The sequence below is a fragment of the Abrus precatorius genome, unplaced genomic scaffold (genome assembly GCF_003935025.1).
Source record: "Abrus precatorius isolate BTA unplaced genomic scaffold, Abrus_2018 Scaffold7, whole genome shotgun sequence".
NCBI lineage: Eukaryota > Viridiplantae > Streptophyta > Magnoliopsida > Fabales > Fabaceae > Abrus > Abrus precatorius.
In genome coordinates, this window is record NW_020874417.1 from 12,394,276 (window position 1) to 12,419,163 (window position 24,888).

Below are 24,888 nucleotides of genomic sequence, written 5' to 3' on the forward strand. Positions count from 1 at the left end.
ATTATTTTTATATTAGGATTTGTTTAAACGAAAATGAAAAAAAAATAAAAAAATAATGCAAAATTTATTTAAATAAAAATAGGACTAAACGTCCAATTCGTGCTAAAATTTCTAAAGAAAACATCGCAAACTCTTGCAACAAGCATGTCTATTAGAATTAACAAACGTTTAATATGGATATTGGTCAATTTAATATAATTAGTTTTGGAACAATATCGGCCATAGTTTCTTATCCAACATCGAAACTTTTATTTTGATATGCAGGAGGTATACATGTTTAATTATGCAAAGATTTAACTGAAATATTTTTAATCATGTGAAGGAATAAAATGTAATACTAGCATGTCAGCGTGGAGTTACACTAATAGATAAAAGATGGTTGCACAAGACTAACATAAATGACATCTGCTGAAGCTACAAGCTAAAATGAAAGTGTTGATTAATTTAAAGATTAAAGTAAAAAAGTCGCTGAAGTCAAGAATAGACTATTAAAAAAAGACGAAATATTTATTTTAAAAATGACATTATAAAACATCGTTATAACAAATTCACATAATAAGAACTATTTTGAAAAAAAAAAATTCACACATAAAAATCTAATTAAAAACAATTACATATAGAAATTAAATTGAAGTTGTGTGACATACACAATGAGAAAACCTTTTAATATTATAAGGAATAAATTTAAGCTATACAAACCATAAAGAGATAATTAAAATAAACAATTTTCAGAATTCAATCATATAACTTTTTTAAAAAACTTACATAAGTTATATATTTTAATTTTGATCTCTCATAATAAAATGTAACAATTAATACTTCTTCTAACCCTATCACACGAAAATACATTCAAGATTGGAAAATAAAATTTATATTTTATTTTATGTTTTTACCTATAATTACAAATATATCATCTTATTTTTATTTTATGTTCTATTTTCAAAAATTGCATAGAAAACAATAAATGAAAATAGGAATAACGTTTATTATAAATCCTTTAAAAATAGAAAACAAAACGACATCTTTTAATTAAAAATTAAAACAAGATGAAAACCAAAATCATTTTGTCATTTTCAACATGGTTGAATCTACCGATGGACGTTATGAAGACCCAAAATACAAGAAAATAAATAATGGAGGCTATATCATAAAAACAATATTTAAGTAGTAATTTAAGCAATTAAAAGGCACAAGTTTTTCTAACATGAATAGCAGTACTAGACAAACATTCAAATTTCTGATGTGCAATCTACTATTCAACTAGCTAGTAACAGTTGCATTTAAAAAGAAGAAAAAACCGATGAAGAACACTAAATAGGGCAATTTCCTCATTCAAGTAAATCGGAAACTGCAGATTTGTTAAAAGCATCAACTAGAACCAACTGGTTAGCCAAGTGTCTGTTGGGAAATATGTTATCAGCTTTCATCCTCTCCCTGATTCCATATGCGGGAATCTTGGCGGTTACATAAGCCTGTATTAGAGTTTGGAACTGAGTTAATCGAGAAGTATAACCACCTTGTCTCATTTTATGGAAAATCTTCTCGGAATTATGGACGTCGCCTTTCTTTGCATACTGCTCCAAAACAGCCATATACGTACGAAACATTACCTTCCTATGATTCTTCTGCTGCATTGCCTTCTGCAAAACAGAGTCTGCCTTCTCGACTTTCCCTGCTTGGATATAAAGTCTCACGAGTGCATCCCAGGTCAATGGGCCTATTTCACACCCATTATCTGCCATTCGCTTAATAAGATCCTTACCCTTCGTTACCATCTTATTATTTGCATAAATCTTCAGCAGAACTGAGTAGTGCCGGGCGGAAAGTTTCCATTTCTTTGACATCATATCAAAAACTGCCTCTGCCTTTTCAATTTTCTGTAACTTTCCCCAAGCTTCAACTGCAGCCAGAGAGGCCTCAACCCCAGGCCTTGATTCACAGACCTTCCAAATTCTCTCCACTTCATCAGCATTCCCAAGGTTTGCATAAAGGCGGAGCAAAGTTGGGCATCGCCACCAAGTCTCTTTCAAGTTTTCACCTTCAATATCCTTCAATATGGCTTCAGCTTTTTCTTTAAGCCCAGCTGAGGTGTAATGCCTAGCCAAGGCTTCCTGTACTTGTATGTCTGTTTCAATACCTTCTGCCTTCATTGTCTCAACAATTTGATCCATTCCATCAATATCATTGGATAGGCCCTTTGCGTCTATTAAGACTTTATAGGTAAAAGCAGAAGGTTTGATATTCTCTTTATCCATTAGCAGTAACACATCAGCTATTTTCTTCTTGTCAACTCTCTTATAAATAAGCAGCAATTGGTTACAAGCAAATACTGTAACTGGAAGACCCAAGTCCTTCATTTTATTGAATGTTTCCTCTGTTTTCTTCAAATTGCCCTGACTAGCACAGTTAGCCAGTAAAGTTCGGTATACCAACTCACCTCTAAAAGATTTTGGAACAACCTCAATGTATTTCTCTGCCTTATAGAGACCACGCAATTTGGCAGTCAAATCAAGTCGAGAAGCATAATCTTTCTCCACGAATTCAAGCTTCTTGTTTGACTCTAACCACTCAAAGAGCTACACCAAACAATTTAAAATGATAAAATTACACTACAAAACATCAGATTGGAAAACTGGAAAGTCGAACAAGTAAATATACATTACCAATGTCAAACAAATGTAGTACTGGTTAGTTTAGTTATACATAGAATACATTTATGGAACAAAAGATTCCACATAAGACAATATGCCTGCAATAACAGCTGACATTTGCAACATATCATAGTTGTCAAAGCCTTGATAGTAGCAAGAACAGCTAACACCAAAAATTCTATATAAATTCTAGCATTGTGCCCCTAAAGGTTGTCTTCTCACAGTTTGCAGAAAACAGCCGGAAAGGATGCCTTATCCAGCAAAAATGGTGGAGCTTGAAGGAGAAGTTGGCTTTAGAGAAGAAAGAAAAAAACCGAGAGAACATGTAAAACTATGCTTGCTCGGGAAGAGAAGGAAAAAATTTTAAGTGGGACAGAAGTCCATTTTGCCCTTAAAAAAGCCCTAAACGACACTGTAGCAAGAGCAAGATCAGATTCTTGCTCCCTTTCTACATTACCTGCAAAAATGCGCACAAACTGTCTGCGATTAGGGCCTGTGAGAGAAGAAACACTTCCCAACGGCAAGTATCACATGCCGACCGCGGCAGTGAAATAGCAACGTCAAGATGTGAGACAAAGAGAGAGGAAGAAGAGATGTGTGATTTAGGGTTTGGGGTTGCAGGTTTTCTCTTTGGACCTGGTCAAGTCTGCGGCCAACCCAATTTTTCCTGTCGAAAAATGCCATTTCCACAATGGCTGCCATTTCTGCCTGGCCACAGTTACCGCTTGGTGCCTAACGGCGGTCATGGAGCCACCACTGAAAACCGCCATTTTTTGCCATGGACATAGTGGTTTGGTTGAAAAATGCCACCATTACCTCGTATGGCGCTGCCACAACTGTTTTTTAACAACACTAGGACTAATCTGAGTTTTATATCTTTGGCCTTGAAGCATTATATTCCTTTTCCATCATCTTAAAGTGCTTTTAGGTTCATATCATGGTTCTGTTTTGAAGGAGATCATCCAGAATGTGACAGATTTTGTGGTTTGTGTACATATTAAATGTGCTTTGGAAAAGTCAGATACCAACAGTTGAAAAAAATACATCTTTCTCATTCCCAATTTGAACTAAGCGTATCACCAGGTGGTTTTGAACTGGAAGTATCATTTTTGCATTGAGATCAGCTGTGGAGGATTTGTTATGGCTGAAAAGTTTCTGCTTCTATAAGGAATCACGGGATTTTTCCATGAGAATATTACCATGGCTGAATCACAGGGGAATGCATGAATTCTCTACTAAGTGCATCACTCACTTTTTTCCTCCTAATATTGCAGAGAATAATGAACTATCTAGTCATCATCATGCTGTATGCACCACCGCAGAGTAAGGATTTGTTGCCAATATTTACGATGTTTGCTTGGAGTTAATGCTGTATGCACCATATAATAAGGACGGGCGAATAGAAGGAGAAAGCGATAAAAATCATAGCTACCAACCACCAATAGTGGCAGAGATTGGCCAACCCCAAAAGCACTATAGCAGGATAGCAAAATGATTGCTATAACAAGATTTTAGGTCCATTAAAATATTTTAATATATATATATATATATATATATATGCTTTAGAAACATAAAATTAAAGACATTTATAAAATAATGCTGTAGTCTATAAAAAGTTACAAACAGAACAGCTTGGGTTCGGCAGCAGAAAATAATGTGATAAAATAAAACTTCATCACGTCACAGTTTTGTGAACAGAGAGTGAGCAGCAGACAGTAATGAGGGTGCATGGTTGAGGTTGACTAGCAACGCCAGTGCACGGTAACTTGTTAGGGTTCCCAATTTGAAAGTTAGGATTCTTCTTCAAATTTCAGGTCTCGGTTTCAAAAATTAGGCAAAAAAAAAATGTATACAATGACAAAGAAAAAACGACGACCTAAATTTAATAGCATAATCCTTTAAATGTTAAATTGCATAAATGGGAAGATATAAGTTTTTGATGAATTTACCTGCAAAGCCCTCCCATACATTTTACGCTTCCGAAGATTTAGCAAAGCCAACGAGATATCCTTCCTGCTTAGCTCATTCCCTTTTTTAACCCACTTATCGAGAGCAGGCCGAACAGCCAAACCAGGAGCATTTAAAATCGTCCTGAATAGTTCTGATTCAATCTTTCCAGCCTGAGATTTTTTCTCAGATGGGTCGATCTCTGCATCTGATAACTCCAGTTCATCATGTGGTTGTTCACCATCCTCATGGCCATCGGACAGGCTCGCTTCATATTCATTCTCGCTCTCATGTTCCTTCAGCTCCAAAAACCCATCTTCCAAATCATTGTCCTCCTCTTTCGTGCTACTAGCACCAGCTCGCGAGGAAAGTTCTCGCCTGCTCACAGAAAATTTTGGAGAAGCGCAGCCTGTGTAGTAAAATTTGTTGGTCGACATCAATCTACCATACGTTGTTTGGTGAGATTGATCAACACCAGCCTCATTTTCCGCACTAATGGTTGGCACTAACTTGACACAAGAAGCACGATAAGCACCTGCGTTAAGTCCTTGGCTCCTACAATAAACACACAGGACAAAACATTATAAACAGGTGCTGAAGAAAAGTCTGAAACAAGAACAAAACCAACAATTTCTATAAATTATTACCCTAATCACACTTACCACTCGATTTCATAAAACTATGCAAATTGAACTATATATTAAACATTAATCATAGAACATTATACATAAATTTATATACTGATCGAAGAAAGCAGGTATTAATCAAAGCCTTGAAAATCTATATCAGAATGAAAGAGAGTTAGTTACCTAAGACGGATAGAAGCTTGACGAAGAGCCCACATGGTGAGAGCAGAACAGAACACAAACAGAGAGAGAGAGAGAGAGAGAGAGAGTGAGAGTGAGTGTGTGCGTGATATTTGTAACCGGAAATGAACAAGGCGCAAGCTTAAACCCTAGAAACCCTCTCCATCTTGCTATATCACGTGCAACTCACGTTCGTGTGTCGTCATTCAACTACTTCATTAATAAATCATAGAAACATATTTCAGTTCTAATACCGTTAAAGAATCAGAACAAAAAATTTTAATTCATAGTTGCAATTCATGCTAATACTTATATCTAATACTTGTATCTATGAAGAAAAATTTTAATTAAAAAAAGCTGTTCATGATTATAGAATTCTACATAAAAAAGGTTTGACAATTTTAAATTTAAATAAAATATAATAAAAGCATATAAAAGATTAAATATTCTCAATGTTATACAGTGATAAAAAGCATTAATATAAATAACGAAAAAAGTATACTAATTAATAATATCGTTAGTAATAATAAAGATTTTATTTTATTAGATAGGAAAGCATTAAAGAATAAAAAATAAATTATGGAATAATATATTAAAAATTATTGAAAATTATATAAATACTAAAAATTATACTTGAATTTAAAAAAATCATATAGAAATTTAGATTTTAAAAATTTATAGGAATAAAAATTTATGCAAGATTAAAAAATATATATATCAGCTTGGAATGTTTGGGTGTTGAACCAGTGTTAGTTTTCCCGTTAATCCACCGCTCGAAGCAAATATACTGTTGGATTGGATAAGTATATGTTTGGATCAAGAAAAAAACAAAACCAAAATAGGACAGTGAAAAATGAAGAAAGAAAAATATTATTTTGATAAGTTAAATTAAAAAAATTGTTTGGATAAATTTAGAAGGATAATCAAATTATATTAAAACTAATTATAAAAATTATTTTAATAGAAATTTATACATTTTGTAATAAAAAAATATTTTAATTTTTTATATTATATTAATAATTTTTTATATTGTATTAATAGAGGGTTGATTATGGTTGATTGATGGAGTTTTTTGTTATTTTGTGGATGATGTAGATTTTACTTTGAAAATTTGATTGTCTCTTGTAAGGCTGATATTTTTTTAGTGGTAGTGACTGTGAAAAATGTTGAAATGTTGTGATGTTTATGATATGCTGAAAATGTCTAGTATATTGCGAATTTATTACGTTGAGAGGTGATTGTAAGTCACTGAGTTTGTTGAGAAATTATTATGGTTGGGCTGTATTATCATGAATTACATGAAATATTATCATATTAAAGCTGAGTTATATGTTTAAGTAGGTAGACATGTAACAGTTAAAAAACATGTTGAGATGTGTTGTATATATAGATCTACATACTGGGATGAGTCGTTCTTAGATCGGCAAATTATAAGTTCCTTTTAGATTAATTAAGTTGTGAAACCAGTTGGAACTGAGCTATTGCATTTATATTAGATGGACAATGAGTTAGCCAAAATTGTTGTATTGCTTATTGATAATTATAAAAGTTGTATAACTACTTATATTATATTTTCATATTTTGTGATCATAATTGTTGATTTTTTAAGCTCACCCTTGCATTTTCTGTCTGTATTGGTATGTTGTGTGTATTGTAACTGAGCTATTGCATTTACATTAGATGGACTAAAAGTTAGCCAAAATTGTTGTATTGCTTATTAATAATTATAAAAGTTGTATAACTACTTATATTATATTTTCATATTTTGTGATCATGATTGTTGATTTCTTAAGCTCACCTTTGCACTTTCTGTCTGTATTGGTGTGTTGTGTGTATTATAATGATCGTATAGTGGTACGTGAGTAAGGATGACAGACAATGCTTATACTTCACATACTAAGCGACAAGCTAAAAAGTGAGAGGAATGAAGTGACATTCTTTTTGAATCAGTAGTTTTCTTTGAAAAATTTATAATTTAAGCCTCAACTATGAGATTGAGTTATTTAAGTACAAATTTGAGTATGAATTGTAAATACTTGAAAATATTATAAATTTATACTTTTAGCTCCATATTGAGTAGTTTTTTTTACATATATACTTATAAATTATCAATAGATAAATATGGTTATAAATTTTATAAGAATGCTCTTTAGGCTTTACTCCACTATTGAAGTACTGAGTTTTAATTCTTATATAATTTATATTGAATTGAATATTTTGATCGAATTTATTTCAGTGGATAAATTTGTATAGAATATATATATATATATATATATATATATATTAAATATAATATTATTGATTCTTTTAGAACATGGTCATGACACCAAATAAAAGACCAAAGATAAAACGAGATAAAAAAAACTTATTTAATTTTACATAAAAAAATTCTTTAAAATAGAATAGATAAAGTAGATGAATGACTTTTTGCTAACTAAATTGTCTTTAGTGAAATAAAATTACCAACAGATCATGGTTTAATGATTGCAACCTAAATTCTAAAAATGCAAAAAAAAATTAAATATTTTTAATGCTAAAGTTATAAATATTGTTACTCTATGATTAATCTTATTATTAAAAGTAAAGTAGTTTAATGACTTTTTCCATCCAAATTAAGGTTAATTGTAATTTTTATTTCACATATTAAAGTATAATTTAATAAAAAAAATCTCTTAAATATTATTGTATAACATGATTAAATTTAATTGTTTAAATTATCTAAGATAAATATTTGAATTTAAAAAAAAAAGTAATGTTGATTAAGGATTGATACAATTTATATTGAGATTTTTAAGTGACTCATTTCAAATTTCAAGTGTGTCCATTACATGAGCACTAAATTAAGAAGTATAAGATAACTTTAAATGAACTAGTTTAGAAAATTTAGGCCCCACAAATTTCTCTCCAACTTTATATTTTAATCATATCCTTACTTACACTGTTAGAATGTTGTAAAATAAAGAGGTCAACATTTTCATTTTAAAGGGTATTATATGTAATCCTTTAGATTAATATTTTCATTCAAGTAGACATATTAATTATGTTTAATAATTTAAAAATAATTTGATTCAATTTTAAAGTTTACAGGTATTATGACTATTGAGTTAATTTAAGTGAATTTAATAAATACTACTTAATATGCAAATTTTAGCTTAAAATACCTAGAAAAAACACAAGACTTATTCTCCAATTTAAAGGTTGAAACATTCTTTTGCAAAAGAAATGATAGTTCTTGTACTTTTTTTTAATATTAAACTCATTCAAAAGAAATGAATTGAGTTAAATTAAGTGAATTTAATAAATAATATTTAATGCAAATTTTAGTTTAAAGAACCTAGAAAAAACACAAGACTTGTTCTCCAACTTAAAGGTTGAAACATTCCTTTCCAAAATAAACGATAGTCCTTGTACTTTTTTTTTTTAAATATTAATTCACTCAAAAGAAATGAGAGTCTTTATATTTATTTTTTAATATTAATTCACTCAACTTTGTTAATTTTAAATCCAAGTAATATATCGTGAAGCCTTTAATAAAGAACAATTTCATCATTCTCTCATTTATCCCATTTTAAAGAAATGATAAAATTGATTTCAAAACTTTTACTGTATACAACAAAATTCAAGAATATTATAGGAAATATTGTCTTTATGTATGCTTATATTTATATCTTATTGCAAATAATACATTTTAATAATAGTAACATAGTAGGTTTAATAAAATCAATCATTCATGTTCCTATATGATGAACCTCTCTTAGAGGAGGTGGAGTGCTAAGGACACATAATGGGGCTTGATAAGAGGTTTCACAACCTATTACAACATATGGGAGATTCTCTTAAAAAGGATTGTGAGAAATAAAGGATAACTTATTTTTGGAATGGTTCATGAGATACAAAAGTGTGTAATGTGAGATTATATTAAGGAATTTTGTAACATGCCTTGACAAGTATGCATCAATTATATCTTTCACAAAGTGAATACGTGTGCATACTATATAGCTACACTAGAAATGAAAGAGAGAATAAGCAAGAGTTGGAATACACATTTTTTCATGTTTCTTGGATTGTCAAGTGAACAAGTATCAGTATTGCCTTATGAAGAGGCAAAATTATAGACTGATTATGACATGTGGCAAAGAGCCCCATGGTTATTACGTACCCTTTTCTCTTTCCCTTTTTGCCATTTATGTTCATCCTCTTCTCATTCCTCTCTTTTTGATATTTTGTCAACATTTTTTTTTTATTCTTTTCAATTTATGCTAAGGTGTGAAACTTATTTGTGCATTATTATTTTAAAATTTATAATTTGAGATTTTATAAAAAAAATATAATTATTGTTTGTATGGTGAGAAGAAATTTTGAGTTATTCAATTGCATAACGTTGATTAATATTTTATATTACTACACAATTAGTGACAACAATATATACTATGTAATTTAGAATGTTTGTTTGTAAATATAATATTATTGTTATAATTAGTACTTGTTAAACTTAGACTAATTTTTATAATAATATTGATTAGTTGTAAAATGATTTATTTATTTATTATTTTAGTTAATACGTGACAATATTGCTCTTACGCTCCAAGGACATATATTATTATGATTAAGTCACTTGACATTCTTTACTCAATTACAAAATAATTTTGATATATTTTCATTGCTTAATGTTTTGTAGTTATTTTAAAATGCTCTTTAAAGTTAAATAGTTGGTCAACATATAATGTATCTCTTTCCACCCATAATATAGAGTCATGCAAATATAAAAATTATATTTCTTGATTAGAATATTTCTTGATTTAAATGTCACAAATATTTATTAGTTTTTGTTGATTGTGAATTCTTATCTTAATATAATGTATATTAAAATTTGAATTAAAATCACCATTTAAATTAATATCAAAAGAATTGTTTAATGAAATTTTTCATCCATCTTTATTGTCATCATTTGTATCTTCACCATCAAATCCATGTAATTACTTCCTAAAATTAAATTCTCATGACGTTAAATAAATTTTAAACAAAATAAGTTATAAATAATAATAATGTGAACAATGAGTATACTACTTTTAGTACATACTTATCATTTTTACTAACATTATCATATGACAATGATAAATTTAAGTCAAATAATTGGAACAGAACTAAAAAACTTTCATCAAAGACAAAATCTTCATAATTCAATTACAATTTTTTCATGTTACTAGTATTCACTTATAATGCAATTAATGTCATCATTATTACGTATATCTAAAATTAAAAATTATCGACCACTTGTTTCAACCAAAAATTATTAAATAAATTTACAAATAATATAATTATTAGACACTTTAAAGTCTTACATTAATCTTTCTTTTTACCATTTCTATATTTATATCATTATTATATAAATCAATTTTTTATCTGTAATACTCTCATTTTCTTTATAGTTTACCATTTCAATATACAATATCACAATTTCATTCATTTTGCATTTTAAAAAATTATAACTAAATTTAATTTATTTCATTTTACATTTAGTTGAGACACATCTTTATTATCTAAAAATTATTTAAATTATAATATTATAAGTATTACTAAAAAATATAATTATTAATACAAATAATATAATTTTTTAATTGATAAGAAGATATGAAATATCTAACTGAATACTATAAAACAATTAATAAATAATAATAATAATAAATTAAATGATTAAAAAAATTACTACTTGAAGTTGGTTGAAATGTTTAAAAAATATTATAACTAAATAAAAATAATTTCATATCACATTTACTTTAAACATATCTTTATTATATATAAATTATTTAAATATAACATATTAAAAGCATTACCTAAAACTATAATAATTATTATAAATAATATTATTTTTAGTTGATAAAAAGAGATAAAATTTATTAATAAATACAAAAAAATTAATAAATAAGAATAACAATAAACTAAATAATCAATAAAATAATTAAAAAAATACTAACTTAAAGTTTGTTGAAGTATTTAAAAATATTATAATAAAATTAAAATTATTTCATATCACATTTATTTCAAACTCATCTTTATTGTATATAAATCATTTAAATATATAATATTAGAAGCATTACTTAAAACTATAATTATTATTACAAATAATATTATTTTAAAATTTATAAAAATAGATAAAACACATGACTAAATAAAACAAAATAATTAACAAATGATAATATATATATATATATATATATATATATGGCTGAAATTAATAAAGTGGTCCCTTAACTCGAGTTTGTTTCAATATTTCTCTCTCTAACTTTTTTTTCTTCTCATTTTAGTTTCATTAATTGGAAAAATGTTTTAAATAAATCCTTTTTCGTAAAATATGTTAACTCTCTTAAAAGATGTCTTCTTCATTCAGATGACCTCCAATATATTTCTGATAAACTTTTTTTTTCCCTTTTCTTATCTCTCATTCACGTCTCCACGATTCGTTTCCTTCCTCCTTTGAACATCCAACAAAAATGTTATCTTTTCTGCTCCTCCTCTTGCCCTTTATCTATTCCCCTTCCTCCTTGAACTTAAAAAATAAAAAATAAAAAAATCTGATGAATTTTTTAGTTGGATCTTGAGTTCATCTATTATGTCAGGCATAAAGAAACTTCTAAGAAATGTTCACAAGCATAAGAAGAGGACCGAGCAATCCACTACCAAATCCCACATCTTTGATTCTTCAGAACATGTTCATATTTCTTCTCTGGAACTTCTGAAAATGCTCAAACAAGTTATGTTTCTCATCTCAATTTCTTTCTTCAGTACATTAATGCACTTTCTTTTCCTTTTATTTTTTTTAATAAATCAGTGCCCTAATCGATAAAATTCGAAACCCTAATTTTATATAAGAAAAGTTAATGTACCTGTGGAAGTGATGAGTTTGATGTTGGAGAAGTTTGTAGATGAGAATATTGTGTGTGTTAAGTCTTTGTTATGTCTTAAAGTGGTACAGGTGTTAGTGTTAAAGTTATTGGAGTGATTAGTTTTTCTAGAGGCAGTGAAGTAGTAGATGAGAGCGGCAATCAAAAAGTTCGCTGAAATATCATAGGAAACAAGTACTGATTGTGTAATGGGTAAGACTAATATTTCTCATACAAAAAGAGATATTAGTATTGCACATTACAAAGACAATATTACTTCCCTTATTGACTCATGGTTAGATCCTAATCGTTTAAACAAATATCACATTCTACAAATGTGAAACACAGTTAATAGGTGACATGTGTCAGCCTCAGAGGAAGTATCATATTTGAAAGAGGCAATATATTTTCTTAAAGTATTGTATCCAATGAAACAAAAAAAAAAGACGACGACAAAATTAGTTTCAAAATAATAGTTTAGGAATTCATTTTTTATAAAGCATTTATTTGATAAATAAGCCTTTGGCTAGAATAATTGCGATCCTTATTTTTCTTTTTTAGTTCCCGTGTAAAAAAGAAAAAATCTCTTTTGTATGCTTTAGTCTTTACATATTAATTATATAACCACTTGACCATATTATATTCTACAATTTTTCGGTGTTGAGTTTTTAATTCATTGTTGACATTGAATTAATTAGCACATAGATGATACACTAGAATTAGTAGAAAAATAAATAAGTACTTGTTCTGTTTCTATTTAAGAGATACCTTTCAAAAGATAGTTAATATACTACTTATCATTTCAAGTTTACCTGTGTAAAACGAAACTCTATTGTCATGTTAATTTTAGAGAAGGCAGAAGTAGTTTGATATTCATGAAGCGTAAATATGAACAATATAATAATAAATACTGCTAAGAATTCATAAAAAGTTTTATATTAATGGAAGAACCGTAGAACCCAAAACAATAGTTATTATGTGATAATGTTAAAATGATGCGTAAAGATGAAAAAATGACTATTGAAAATTTGTTGAAGAGCTAAAGATAATGGCATGACTAATTATAATTTGTGATAATTTACAAGTTACCATAAACTAATATATTGTTATTGATTATGAATTAGTTAATAGTTTACATTGGTTAAAATTTGTTCAAAAGAAAACTAAAAGGATGATCTACTAAGGAGTAAATGCAAAATTTCCTTAAATGAAAAAATGAGGCAAGTTCAAGAAATTTAAGCGACGTCTGAAGATTTCCCATCTCACTTTTTATAGGTCGAAATTTCTAAAATATGCAACTTTAAATAGATTATTAGGGCCCGTTAATGATACTAGTTAAATAAATAGAATAATTAATTTATTATTTTTCTTGAATAACAGCAGCTAATCTTTACACTCATTTATTCTTTGTCCACTTTCTTATAAACTCTCTCCCCTTGTGATTTCTCTTCGCTTTTTGAAAATAATGGTAAAGATTTGAATGGGGAAAATGTTAAAATTATCTAATTTTTTTAGATTCCAATCAATTGTAATATAAGTTTTTATTTTTAATAAAAATCGGTTAATTCATATCCAAAAAAGTAAGCTCATTAATTATGTAAAACTATTGGTTTGGACTTAGATATATGTAATTTCTTAGTGTAAGTTGAAGTGTAAGGGAACTAGTATTAATACATACATGTACCAAAGATCAAATTAAAACAACTTTACGTACCAAAGACTGAACATGGTTACAGATCCACTACATTGCTCAATGGAACCAGCTAAAAAATAACTCTGGGAATTACTAAATGCGAAGTGCTTAAGTAGGTGGTAACAAAAGCAGAAGCTCAACCTGAATGAATGTGCTCTTTGCAGTCATCGACCTCAAGGATTGATGTCATGTTCCCACAAGTGTAATAAATATGGTAACCAACTTTTGATCCAGCAATGAGGCACTATAAATCAACCATTTACCACCACGTCTGAATAACAAAAACAAACTACATGACAAAGTATTTACATGATCTGTTACATCCTTCCATAACCAGCTGGTGAGCTCTAGCAATCAGCTTCAAGTTATTGGTATGGTTAAATTGTTCAGATATGTCCTGTAAAAGCAATATACATTAACAATCAACAAAAAGTAATGATGACAGGTAAAACAATATACACAACGAACTGGATTACCTGGCCAAAGGTATATCCAGGTCCAGCACCTTTAGGAGGGATGTGCCAACCCCAACGATCATCTGGATCAGACCATAAAATGACACATGGGTCCCTCATGAGTCATGAGGAACTTCTAACACTCGATCAAAATTTCAAATGTTATCAAGGGTTTCAATAGATGGTGACAATATTTCAGATTCAAGTATTTCAATCCACAAAAGAGAACATGTCACTTTAGCAAGATTGATTTATTGAAAACTTGGAAAACAAAGTGAAATATGTGAACTGCAATTGATTAGGCAGTATATCATGAAGCTTACTGAAAAAGTATCAAGAGTAAGAAGCATCAGGAGCATGTTCTTCAGAGCAGGGAAACAAGAAATAAAGACACAACTCAAAAGAAGCCTGCTTAATCAAGAGTACCAAGATCGAAGTGTACAAGGAGCTGAGAACAATGACAATCTAACGAACATGCTAACAACCCCAAAAAGACAAAAACAAAATATCCTACAGTTCTTTCCAAAATTATGTAATAGTATACTAACCAATGCTGTAAACGGAAAGTAGTCAAACAAATTGGTAAAGATCTTCCAAACGTTACCACTACCATACCTGAACATCAAATAAGAATATTCAATACAGGATTGCAAAACTTTGAACATGGAAATTTTGAAGGAAACAAAAAATATGAAGGCTTAAAAATGGGAAAAAAATACCAAACACAGAAGAATTAAACATCAGCAAAAGGCCCAATCAATTAAATGAGATGAATTGCCAATTGACTTGCACTAAAAATTTGATTTGATATATTTTATAACTGTATAATGAATACAAGAATTTGGGTCTCCTTCTATTTACTATCGGAACAATGTCATAAGAGAGAAAAGAACAAAAGTAACAATCCTTAAATTTGTTTAGTTCTTTCATTCTCACAACATGGCACAATCGTGTTAGTAAGTAGCATTGCAGGATTAGTATTGTATTTATCATCATTTAGCTCATACCAGTGACATCACCAAAAAACATTAAACTAAATCTGAAACACATACCGTCAGGAAAGGAATACACATTAATTATGGTGCTAATAAGGAATAAAGGATAAAAGTTTCAAAAGTTGCAAAATTGTGTCTGACTGAAGACAATGATAATCATATATAAAAGTTATCTTAAACAATGATATCCTAAATATAATTATTATAATTTTATCCTAACTAAGCTATAGAAACTAGGACAGAGGATTAATCACAATAGAAAAAACCAATCTAAACGGAAAGAAATGAAAACTGAACATAACTGATTACACTTGGTTATGAAATCAATTTATCCAGTTCATCTTTTAGTTTTATTTTATGAAATCAAACCAAACTCATTTCAATCAAGTTTGCATGCCTTCATTAGATCGAGGGAAGGAAGGGCATAGGTAGATATGCAAACTGTTTGCAACATCTACATGTGTGTGCATGTGACTGTGTTGTGTCTAATGTCTATCACAAGTTTGTTATAGCCAATTTGCCGTTAATTGGACCTTTGAAAAGAAAAAGTGAAGTCAGATCAGGACCAGAAACCATACAAAATATTGCACATCAAACATTAGGGGTAAGGAGCAGTTAGTGTATAAATTGCTTCATTTAAGTTGAGCTTAACTACATCTGCAGCATAAAAATTTTGCTTGCACAAATTTCAGCCGAAACAGTTCGAATATGTTTAGCAATTAAATGAGTAAGAAAAGGGAAATATCAAAAACAAAGAGACCGACAGTACCCAAGTTTACATTCACCAATAATCCCGGCAGGAGCATAGCCCGTCTTTGAAATGGTGGAATCTTTTAGCATCTCGAATGATAAGTTCTCTGCCCACAATCTTAGAAATAATTTTCAGTGCTGTGTGGCAATCACCACAAACGCGAAGGTTCTTAATCACCCTGATCGGTGAGCGAACAGAACTACTAAGGAGACCATAAGCAACAGCAAGTCTCTCACTATGGGCAAGAAGAGCTTCTTCTTTGCCTTCTTGGTCTATGTCATGCAACACAAATTTTGTCTCTGGAATATAGCCAGCTTCTTTCATTTGAGACTTCAAACCTCTAAGCAGGGCATATATCTTATCATTTTCTGGATGAGAAGTATCTCCTGCTCTATATTCATGGACTCGGCTCCTTACTTCAAGAAGATTTTTGCTTGATAATTTCTTCTTTTCTTTCTCTTTTGTCAAGTCTGAAGCTTTTACAGGTACAAGGCCAGCTTTTGATTGCTCGTTTAAACAAGAAGGATCTAGCTGCTCAACTAGTTCAGCACAACGATCCCCCAGCTCTATGTTTCCATGGATTCTACAGAGATTCATCAGTCTCTCCCATATATCAGCACTTGGCTCCATTGGCATCTTTTCAATAAATTCAAAGGCTTCATCCAAATTCCCAATACTGCCAATCATGTCTACTACACTGACAAAATGGGCCATAGATGGTACAATGCCATAATCCTTGTTCATGGATTCAAAATGCAGCATTCCCTCATCAATATCTCCCAGCATACTACATGCAGAAAAAACCCCAATGAACATCTGCCCATCAGGTTTCAGTCCCAAGTTTTTAAATTGAGTAAATAGATCAATTGAATCTTCTGCAAACCCATTCTTAGCAAGTTGCGTTATCATAGTATCCCAAGTAGTCAAATTGCGCTCTAGCATACTGTTGAAAAGATCAATTGCATTATCTACAGAACCACATTCTAAATACATCTCCAATATTTTATTATATGTGCTGACTTGGAGAGGTGACAGATGTTGCAGAACATGTCTATGCACAATTTTTGCCTCTTCAAGAGACTTGGTCTCCCCACATTGGTGCATTAATTGCAAATATCGAGGCAAATCCACAGGAATATGTAGCTTTTTCAACAAATCCAAAACTTCAACTGCTTCCTTCACTTTACCCTCCATGCAGAAATTATCTAGTTCCTCAAGTGTACCTCTATAAGAACTATCATTAGATACCTCGGCTGATTCACCATAATTGGGATTTGCATTACTTGACACGTGAGAACTAACCATTGATCTGTGTACAGTATTCAAGTTTGGAGAATACTGACCATCTTTTAGACACTGTACAGACTGTCCTGAACCTAAGTATTGTTGATGCATGTCATTACTCCCTCCTAAACGATCATTTGGTGACTGTTGAAATCGGCCAATGTTTTGATTTAGGTTCCCTCTAAGATTTTCCTGTGACTCTACAGGCCTGGATGAACTATATACATTGGGAGACTGTATCCTGTGTCCTGGTTCCTGCGTCCAACTATGTTTCTCAACAAATGCATTTGGATGCATCATAGAGCCCCACAAATTATTAACACCTACCCCAACGTTTTGCTGAATTTTCATGTCACCTTGACCAAAATAACCATTGACACTACCATTATGTCCCACCAAATTATGTACATTTTGCGTCACATTTACATGAACATCATTTGCAATCTGACCAGCTCCATAAGAAATTTGCTCTGCACTAGCACAATTATTCCAATAAGACCCACTTGGATTTGCTTGAGCAACATAATCAGGTTTTTGCTTATTCAGTAACTTATTTGAATCAACCATATTTTGTTTTTCTGGATAGAACCTAGCATGATTTTGCTGGCAAGCTAAGGAATCATCATTTTGATAACTGCCAGAAAGCTGAAAATCTGATCTCTCAGCAGCAGTGCTGATAGACCTCCATGCATTAATGCCTTTAGCACATTCCACAATGTTACGTGAGTAACATCCATTGCACAACTTTAGAAGAGAACTCCCTCCAACTAGTGATGTTCTCTTTGAAGACACTTTTAGAGACTTGACATAATCTGAAGAAAGACAAATTGAAAATATAAATAAATAAATAAAGAAAATGCAATTATAAAATGTTAAAAGAATATAAATGGATACAAAGTTTCAGTAAAACCCTAAGAACAAACAAAGGAAGACACAATAAACCAAAATTAGATCTGTAGAGCTGTAGAGATGCTATTTGGAGAAAAATGGTGCCGCGGCCAAGAATTTCTCTGATGAGTTGTATATAGGATGTGCATCGATAGGTTTCACATAAAACCAATTTAAATCCATTAATAAGGTGATTGTATGGATTAGATTTCAAAATCAATCCACTTCTTTTCTTCAAAACTTGTTTGGTTTAAACCAAACTGGTTCAAAACCAATTTTAAATTCTGTTTTGATTCAAATTCAGATTTGATTCAAACTGGTTCAAATTCAGTTTTTGCCAAATCTGGTTTTAAATCCAGTTTCTCAACAAAAACTGGTTTTCAATCCGATATTTTAGCCAAAACCTATTCTAATTTCAGTTTTTCAAGCATAACGGGTTTTAAATACAAATTCTTTTAGCTAAAACCAGTTTTATAACCAGTTATGAACCAAATCCAGTTACTAAACCTCTTTTGAGCCTTTTAGTTCTGAGCTTGTAATTACAATAAGTTTCTAGAGTCATAATCTGTTTTGAAAAAGCATGGGCTGAATTTAAACCAGTAGCACAATTAATTCTCAACAATAATTCTGCCACCAATGTTATATAAAGGTGAAAAACTTATGCTGGGTCACCCACATGCTGCATTGTAGAGTCTGCCTTTTGATTTTGCTAAACCTCAAATTTCAATACTCTGAACTGAAACTGTACATATATCCGCCAAATTCCAAAACTAATGACTTTTATACCTCTAGTTTGGGTGTTTCCATGTTGGCTCAAATCTAATGCATAATTAAATATTTGCAGTGAAGGAAATTAATTTAACCGTGTGTGCCATGTGCTCTCCATAGAGGTTGTAGAGTTCTTGACATGCTAATAATCTTATTGTTTAAGGCTTCTACATGGAAAACTAAATTTAAAAATTGAAATATGAAAGTAATTATAAAGCTTGTACTCTTGTCTTTATAGGTGATTAATTGTGGAGAGATGGTGTTTATAGCATATCATTAGCATAGGCCACAGTAGCTCATAGATAATATATAACTGAGGATGCTATTCAGCTATAAGTAGAGGATTACTATCATGCTAAAATTGTTTAATTTGATTCATAACTTCCATACTCCATAATCACTTGCTTCATTGCAGTGATAGTGTGAAAAATAAATACATTGGGTAATCAGCTCAGAAGTAAGATACCCACTATTTGATTGGATTAATTCAGATTTAGGCTCACTTCATCCAGATGTTGGCATATGAATTATGATCTTAACAAGTTTCCTTGTAATTTGTTGCTATGCCAATCACAACTAAATAAACATATTTACAAGCAAGACAGAGTTTTCAAGATGTAAAATGGAAAGTAATGCTAACAGGTTAATATTGATTGTTATCAAGCAGAAACAGGAAATTTGAATGTAGTCATGGTTGATAAAGAATTCGTTAATAAATAACTAAAGGATTAGTTGACAGGGGGAGCTACAAATGGGTTGAGTGAGGAAATGTTAGGTATCAAGTATAGACTATAGAGAGGAGAACTGAAAGTATTCAGTGTCATTTACAAATTCAGATCTGATATGGGGGTCAGAATGTCGGATCCTGAAGTAAGGTAGTGTTTACAGCAGAAACTAGAAAAGGAAAGCAGGAAAACAAGTCCTTAACTCCTTAAATAAGATTAACGTAGATTTGACAACTATAAAGTGAATCATGATAATTCAACTCTGACATTTAATATCACCATTGAGAAAATAAGAATATACAAAACAAAGTTCAAGTTTGTAGGTGTAAAATTTCCAAACCTACATACCAGTTGATAACTCCAGTTCATCATGTGGTTTTTCACAAGACAGTCCCGCTTCAGATTCACAGTTGCTTCCATGTATCTCCAGCACCGACAACCCATCTTCCAAATCATCGTCCTTGTCTTTCATGATACTAGCACCAGCTCGCGAGGAATGTTCACGCCTGCAAGTAGAAAATTTTGGGGAAGCACGGCTTGTGTAGTGAAATGTGTTTATTGACATTAATCTACCATATGTTATTTGACGAGACTGATCGACACCAGCCTCTTTTTCCGCACAAATGGTTGGCACTAACTTGACCCAAGAAGCACGATAAGCTCCTGTATTAAGTCCTTGGCTCCTACAATAAACAGAAAACATAAAACAGGTGCCAAAGAAAAGTTTGATACAAGAACAAAACCAACAGTTTCTAAAAACTATTCCCCTAATCACACTTAACACCCTAATTCATAAAACTAGGCAAATTTCACTATATATTAAACATAAATCGAATATTGTTCATGAATTTATACACTATGATCAAAGAAAGGAGGTTTCAGTGTTTGTTGATGAAGAGGTTTGTATCAATCAAAATCTTGAAAATCTAAATCAGAATGAAATAGAGTTAGTTAGTTACCTGAGACGGAGAGAAGTTCGATGAAGAGCCCACATGGTAAGAGCAGTGCAGAACAGAGAAGGAGAAATAACAGAGAGAGATGGTTTGATAATGGTAACTGGAAATGGACAATGCGCAGGCTTAAACCCTAAAAACTAAAACTGTCTGAGTGAGATGCAACTAGTGATGAGTTTTGAGTAATTGGGGATATAAAAAAATTGATTTCCTATCATATGTTAAAGGATGTTAAAAAAATTTAAAATTTATATTCAAAATTAAAGAATTTATTGACGGAAAAACTACACGCTCTTGCAAATTTTATTGCCAAACTTTTTGCAAGAAATAGTCGGAGCAAACTACATAGAAAATTAAATTCATTTAAAAAATTAATTTGCTCACAACATATTAATTTTAAAAAGTAAATAATCAATTTCTTTGAAAAAAATAAAATAAATTTAAATTAATTTACAAAATATAAAATATTTTTTGTTTAATTAAAAATTAAGTTAATTAAAAATAAAATTAAGTATTATTTAATTTATTTATAACCAAAATCTTGTCCATTTCAATTAAACATTTTCTATACTAAATTAAATTTATAAATTATAAATTTATTATAATTTATTTTTAATTAAAATATTTTATAATTAATAAAATCTTTTCATTAATTATTTAGTTTTTATTTTGAAAAAGGATATATTTAAATCCAATTTTAATAATTATTTAGCTACTTGATTTGTTTTAATTATGGAAGCTAATTATATAATTTGTTTTGTTGAATTGAAATGTGTTTAAAATGGTTCTTATAATATAAACTAATTACCTTTTACAATTTGAAGTTATGGACTATTTTTTTTTAAAATCAAATAACAATTCTTTTATTTTTCTCTTTCTTTTTCACCCTAATTATATTGTCTTCTCTCTCAGCCTCACTAAAAGTCTAACTATTTTCAAATTCCAAGCAAGGTTTATAATAGTAAATATGAATGTCATTAAGTGCAAGGTATCAAATTCTATTTGTAGACAAAATTGATAAGTGCTTTTAACATTTTACTTGAAAAAATTCAACAAATTCCAAATTTAAACCAGAAACTTCCAAGGTTTATAATAGTAAATATGAATGTCATTATTCTTTTGATTTGTGCTGAGTCCTATTTTATATTTTTTCTATTTATTATTCTTGGATCTTGAAATAGGTTAAAGAGTAAGATAAAAGTAATGATGGGGTTTCAAGCTATTATTTCATAATGATACTTTATCATTTGTCATGATATAGATATTTTTTTTTTCAATTTAAACTTAATCTTTCTAAGTTTACTTTTTTATTTGTTAGCATTTCAATATCTAAACATGGTAAGCTCAATGAGAAATCTTGAAGATGTTTATCTTTTGTTATTTTTTAGCTAATTGTTCATTATTTTTTTTAGAAACTACAAGTTTTGATTTATTTCTCTTTGACTGAAAAATATTATACATAGTATTTATATTTGAATACTCCTAAAGAGTTACATTGAAACTATTGTCTCACTAAGATATAAATTATATTTTGATACAAAAGACATGCAAAATATTTCAACATTATTGGATATAGATACATCTTGATGTAAAATTAACAAATATTTGACTTCGAAAAGTTGAAGTGTTTTTAGAATTTGCTCAAAAACATTTGTTGAGATGTTGATTATCACCCAAAATTTCAATAACTAAGGCAATTGAATCATTAGGATAGGTGTCTTTGGATTCCATAAAATTAAAATTAAAAAAATCATAAATTAGAATGTATTATTATGAATTCTTTATTTAAGAATAAGTAATAAAGTGCCAAATGTTGAAGTCAAGGCTAGAATTTAGCATGTACTTATATAAGAAGTTTTTTTTTATTGAACTCAAATGTAGAAAAATAACTTGATAAAAGCCAAGATTTTGGTTTGATTCCAACCAAACCCACTAGTAAATGAAATATAATTTTGTTAATATAAATTGTTGTTGGACTTAGTGGTTTTTCACTAGCTTTACATGGAAGCAAGACTTCGTTTAATAACTTTCATCCAGCATAAAAGAAAAAGAAGTATATGTTATATCAATTATCAAATTTAGAACACATTTTTAGAGTTGTTTCTAAGTGATAATATATTTATGTTTCCTTTATTTAATTAGGATAACAAATTGTTAGTGGGTCTAAGCTTGCATCTAATTAGTAGTATAGTAATATTATATATAATAATTAGTTAAAAGAGAAGTGAACATTTAACACAAGATAAATTAAGGTGATAATAAAATGCATTTTGCAAACAAGATTTCATCTAGAATTTAACATAAATGTTTCATTATGTTCATATTACTAGTGTACTTGATCATATCAGTAAATGGACTATGAATCTTTATGTTATAAACATATTTTTTATGTGTCACAGTTTATTTTAATAAATGAGGTATTTTAAATTAAATTCTTTCTATAAAAATATGATGATACCTTTATAATAAATACAACTTTGTATGACATCAAGTAAATGACTTATTTGTGAGAACTTATTACTATTCTTATAGTATCCTTAACCAAGTATTATTATTAGGACAATATCATACATTTAGACTAGTGTGTGAGTGGACCTGTATAAAATTATTGTACAATTCATCAAGAAGTTAAATGTTAAACACTTTGTTGTTGCTTGTTCTTGAGCATGTTGTAGCTTGCAAATTCAATAGTAGATTTAGTTATATATTTAGATTAAAAATGGTTTTGTGTAAAACAATTAAATATAAAACTACTTCTATTTTAAAAAAATAACATATCTAACATCAATTTCACCTATAAAACTAAATTTAAAACTAGTTTTGCCATAAAAATGAAATTTAAATATGGATTTACAAAAAAAAAATTGGATTTAAAACCTTTTTGAACCAATAGTAATTTAAATTGATTTTAAACTAAACTAAATTAAATAAAAAAAATAGAGTAAAATGTTTTAAATTCAATCCATACAAATTCATATAATTGGACTTAAAATAGATTTAAATTGGATTTGTACCAATCTAATCCATGAACAATCCTAATAAACATGTGTCAATAGAATTAAGTCATGCGAGTCAATACAATATTTAGCTTTAACTTATTTGAAGTTTCTTAAAGTTTCAGCTTTGAAAAATGAGATATTTATTTAGTGTTGGAAAATAATACAATTATATTTCAAAACAAATTATTAATTATTATTTTTATTTCAGTATTCAAATTTAATTATTATTATTACTAATATTTATTTAAAGTCTTAAAACTATTTTGAAAAAGTCATCATAAATGTTGAAGTACTAAGTAAGTTGTTGAGTCACTTCTACTTATTTTTCTAATAAGAAGGTTTTATGTGTACGTGGGCAATTACACATAACATTTACGTGTATTTTGGAAGATTTTTTATTATTTCAAAATAATTTTTTAGGACAATGTTCTACATGTCTCAAACTACTTTTATGTAGTTATTTCAGGTCAATTTACAACAATCTCAAGGATTATGACTCTGAATTAACAAACAATATGCCAATAACCACAAAATTGACAAACTCAACGTGAATTCATTTACATCAATTCTTCTTGCAGTCAACTATACAAAGCCTTTCCTAAACGTGTCAAAGATAGAGATGTTTCAAGGAAAAAACTTTAAACAATGGCACGAGAATGTCTATTATTTTTTAACCTGCACAATGTAGCTCATGCTCTCACACAACCAAAATCAGATTCATCTGCTATCCCAAAATTGTTGGAAGACTGGACTTATGCTAACAAAGTTTAGACATACAATTCTTTATACATTATCTAATAAATTGTTTGATATCTATTGTTCATATAAGGAAACCAACAAAATTTGAGGATGTTGGAAGAGAAAAGTTCATCATCAGACACTACTATAAGTGGGAAATGAACGATGAAGAAGACATCAAGACTCATATTAATGAATATCACAAGCTACTAGAAGACATGAAAGCTGAGAAGATTATACTTCTTGAGAATTTTATCGTTGGACTACTAATTGATAAATTATTAGAATCTTGGAAGGATTATAATAATTGTCTCTAACCAAACTTATCACCCACATTATCATTGAGGACACAAA

The 24,888-nt window shown here is 29.4% G+C and overlaps 1 protein-coding gene across 5 annotated transcripts; it reads right to left on the minus strand.

The window, feature by feature from the left end:
* Positions 1 to 1,151: 1,151 nt before the first annotated feature.
* LOC113871357 (pentatricopeptide repeat-containing protein At1g80270, mitochondrial-like) lies at positions 1,152 to 20,953 on the minus strand. Of its 5 annotated transcripts, XR_003505801.1 has the most exons (6): positions 20,804 to 20,953; positions 20,193 to 20,527; positions 16,198 to 18,275; positions 14,982 to 15,048; positions 14,455 to 14,755; positions 13,942 to 14,375 (listed from the first exon to the last, which is right to left on the minus strand). XR_003505801.1 is itself a non-coding variant. In XM_027508432.1 (4 exons), the coding sequence occupies exons 1-3, from the start codon at positions 20,836 to 20,838 to the stop codon at positions 16,210 to 16,212; spliced, it is 2,436 nt and encodes an 811-aa protein (XP_027364233.1). In that variant the 5' UTR covers positions 20,839 to 20,953; the 3' UTR covers positions 11,633 to 15,048; positions 16,198 to 16,209. The 5 variants fall into 5 exon arrangements, 3 of the variants coding, with proteins under 3 accessions (XP_027364235.1, XP_027364234.1, XP_027364233.1); XR_003505800.1 differs by lacking the exon at positions 14,982 to 15,048 and having other exon boundaries at positions 14,008 to 14,375; XM_027508432.1 differs by having other exon boundaries at positions 11,633 to 15,048.
* Positions 20,954 to 24,888: the final 3,935 nt, after the last annotated feature.